This window comes from Montipora capricornis, chromosome 2 (assembly GCF_036669925.1).
Source record: "Montipora capricornis isolate CH-2021 chromosome 2, ASM3666992v2, whole genome shotgun sequence".
Classification (NCBI taxonomy): Eukaryota; Metazoa; Cnidaria; class Anthozoa; order Scleractinia; family Acroporidae; genus Montipora; species Montipora capricornis.
In genome coordinates, this window is record NC_090884.1 from 32,978,319 (window position 1) to 32,982,370 (window position 4,052).

General features: G+C 39.0%; 1 protein-coding gene across 1 annotated transcript in view; it reads right to left on the reverse strand.

Annotated features, from left to right (window-relative positions):
• Positions 1-217: 217 nt before the first annotated feature.
• LOC138018441 (uncharacterized) overlaps positions 218-4,052 on the reverse strand; it is a 37,388-nt gene continuing 33,553 nt past the window's right edge. The window contains exon 4 of the mRNA XM_068865070.1: positions 218-3,224. Within this exon, the coding sequence (XP_068721171.1) occupies positions 2,920-3,224 (305 nt within the window). The 3' untranslated portion in view covers positions 218-2,919. The remainder of the gene's footprint in view (positions 3,225-4,052) is intronic.

The window sequence follows — 4,052 nt, forward strand, 5'->3', positions numbered from 1 at the left end:
TGGCTGGAATCAAATTGTGCATGGACTATCGACTAGATTTGTCATCGGTGTCTCCGCGATCCATAGTAAAATCTCCATCCTTTGTAAATAACCATATGGTAAGATTTCTGAACGTGGTTAGGTCATTTGGAATGCGCCCAACGGAGTGAAAGTATTTTAAAAATACTCCGGGGCTGAAAAAGCAGTGACCAAGTACTACTTATTTATTTATTATTTAATTAATTTATTAATTTATTTATATAATCTTTATTTAACCACGGTACAATTCATCAGAAATATAAAACCGTATGTACAATTAAAAATTTAAAACCAAGTATAGATAAAACTATGTAAACTACATTAACTATCTTACTCGATATCAAAAAAAAAGAAGCTGCTTTCCATGAATGCCGTGTTTAGAATAATGGCCTAGATAACCTCTTTAATCAGTCGTTTGAATTGATTGAAGGGCTCTGCTTTCCTTAGTTCTAATGGCAAACTGTTCCACAAAACTGCCCCACTATAGTACTACACCTTTTGTTGTTCATTACGAGAAAATACGCGTTCATTTGCGTGAAATGACAACCAATAGCGCGAAGGTACAATAATGAGTGCCAAAAAAACGAACATTTTTAGGCATTCTTATGCGTCATTCTGTATACAAAAGAGAAAATTACACCTTCATTTGCGCTAACATTGAAGTCATTAACATTATCTTTAAAATCAATAGAGGCATCAGACAGTACAATACAATACATACTTAATTGACCGCTCCCCATAGGGGCTTTTCAGGGCCAAAGAAACACAATCAACGAAACAACAGAACACAACAACAACAACCGTTAAGAATCCCAACTGGTCGGAGGCAAACCAGTCGGCTATTTGCAAGTGCAGCTGGGAAGTTGAACAAGGGACTACCAGGAACAAATGAAAGTTAGAAATTTCTAGGAAAATGAAAGGTATAGACTTTATATACTGGAGAAAGGAACACATACCGTGCATTTTACCTTTCGACACACCCATCCGAAAAATTGGTTTTTGCCCTGAGCGGGACTCGAACCCACGCCTCCCTGATTACTAGTCGGGCATGCTAAGCCACTACAGGAACCAGGAACAAATTCAACGAGTGATCAGAGCGGGTCTTGAACCCGGGATCTCCGGATCTCAAGGCAAGCGCCCTCACCACTGGGCCACACTGCCTCCTCCTGAAACCATGACATTTTCATTTACGGACTTTGAAATTCATTAGCATTCCTGGACGGCGTTATTGTGGATAAGACAAATATTAATGCGCTTGTACAAATAACAGAGCGTTTTTTGCATTCAATGTACAAACATCGATTTTCAATTGAGCAATAACTGTAAAATTTGCCAACTATTTTCTTATGAATTTCAGCTTACCCTTCAATAACCTCTCTATTTAAACATTTTGGCAGATAAGATTAAGTTTGAGACGGAGCACCGGCCCACCGAAACCCTAGCCATGATTCCCACTCCAAACACAGAGCTGAAAATGCTTCCGCCCTAAATGTACAGTACATACTGTAGTCCTTTTCTAAACATCGTGGAACAGACAATAAGTTGTTTGAAAGCAGCAAAAGAGACTTACATCTCGCCTCCGGAAATTGGAAGACGTGTGGATGACAGAGATGAGGCCAGAGCCCGAGGAATTCCACTAGAGGAGTTTCGAACACAACTTGACTGTTTGAAGCTCTGCTCAGAAATATTGACAAGATGACCGCAGCTTATAAAGATCGCAATGCGGGTACCGCCTTATGTTATGTAGATCTCTCTGCCAAATTGTTTACAAATAGAGCGAGGTTATTGAAGTGTAAGCTGAAATTCATAATAAAATAATTGGCAAATTTGTTATTGTTCAATAGGCCATTTTCGAAATATCAATATCCAGCTTCATATCGAGGCAGAGAGGACAAAAACAATAGGAACACGTTGGAATGAATGTGAAAAGTTTCGACATGTCATCCACTATCCTTTGTCTTTGCCCTCTAAACCTCTCTTTCAAGCTGATTTTTAATATATCGAAAGTGGCCTATTGAAAATCGATGTTTGTACATTGAATGCAAAGAACGCTGTATTGTTTGTACAAGCGCATTAATATTTGTCTTATCCATACTAACGCCGTCCAGCAATGCTAATTAACTTCAAACAGTGTGTTAATGAATGGTTTGTGCACTTCAATGTTTCAAAAGTAAAAGCCCCTTCGGAATCATCTTTCTGCTATTTTATGATTAACTGCATAAACTAACACAATTCAGGCAGCATACGACCTATACTACCAACTATTTACTGTATTTCCCGTTCTCGTTATTTATTTTATGCACGATGCTGTGAAAAAAATAAAGTTTCAGCACCAAATCCGCTCGTTCACCAGAACTCGTACAAAAATATTAAAACCAACAACAATCAATCAATCAATCAATCAATCAATAAAACGGCATATCGTACGTAGAGGAAGACAACTGATTGAATGGGTAACTTGTAGCAAAAACCCATTTTCAATCGTGACAGAAAACTTTAGGAGACAGAGAGGGAGTCTCCCAGTGTAGCCCTTGGGCTATGTCAATTTCAGTAAAGGTATTTTTAGATGTCACAAAAAGGAAGTCTGGTTCCCGAGACGTCCGCAAAGTTAGAGAATTCAAAATGGCGCTCCGGGTGGAATAGCGGTTTGTTGGCGAAAACGAGTTTCAGAAGCAAGGAGATTGGCTTACCTTGCCCCAAACCCTGGAGTTGGATTCTACAATTTCTAGTAAATCTAAAGGCTTTTTGGATGAAGAATACGACTCCGAAAGCCTTCACACAATGACAAATAAATTCATATGACTTCATCCTTAATAGTCGCGGACGTCTCGGGAACAGACTTCTGATCTAAAAATAACTTTTGAGAAATTCACATATCCCGGCCATCATCCCTACTCTCCGTCATTTTCTCTTGGTCAATTTTATCTTTGAAGTGATATCAAAGCGTTTTATTTTACTGCTCTTCAGTAAAATCACAAGATCAGAAATGGTTTTGTTTCTCTCGATGCCAAGCAATTCCAGTAACTTTAAGGTAGGGCTTCCATTATCCTTCTTATATTCCAGTTCAAGGTACCTCATGTCGTCGATGTCAACTTTAAAGGCTGCTCCTACTTTTTGCCAACCATAATACCGGCCCTTACAACGCACGTCCAGTTTCTTTATGAGGATTTCTTGAAGATTCAAAGGTAACTGGGCAAGATTGCAGTCTAAGGGAAAAAAAATCAAAACAAAAACCAAATACCAAAAATATATATCAAAAAGTGCCGAGAGAATGAATTCTTGATATTGTTGAATTAATTACGACTACGGCGCCTATCAATGTGCTTTCGACAATGCTAAGTAGACTGGCAAACGACAAGTTGACTCGAACAACCTCTATCAACTGGTGCAACTACCTGAAAGTTTCTATTTCAGAGTGTAACCAAAATCATGACTCAAAGAAAGAGCAAGCGTTGTCTATAACTTTCTCACAATATGATTGGTGTATTTTCCAAAATGGGCGTTGCTGATTGGCTATTACATTGCGTGACAAAATGTCGCGAGCACGACGCGTACAGCGTTGTCTAGACTCTCATCGACAACGGCAAATTAGCCAATCAAATTGCGAGATTACAAGCAATTGTGGTAAAAGTAATAATAGACAAAGGAAAAATAAATGTAATGCACCAGTCAATTGAAACCCCCACCCCCCAGGTACCGGGGAAGGGTGGGGCATTTGACATAGACGCTGGTCAAAAGGCATCAAAACCTCCACATTACGCTGCTTATCACACATACTAAATTTGCCTGGTTCATGTCAAGTTTAAAGGAACCCAAGTGGATGGTGAAGTTAAAGAATGATATGCGTAGAGTAAAGCAACTCTTACCTACGGTGGGAGTATTCCGACAATTTAGGATAGGTGTGTCAATCAATCAAGGTTCTCAAACCGTGACCCTATTTAAGGGTAGAAAATCGAGATTCGATACCCTCTTTAACGCCCATAAAAGCTATAAAGGTCCCTTTAGTACAGTTTTAATAAACCGTATCTTTTTCG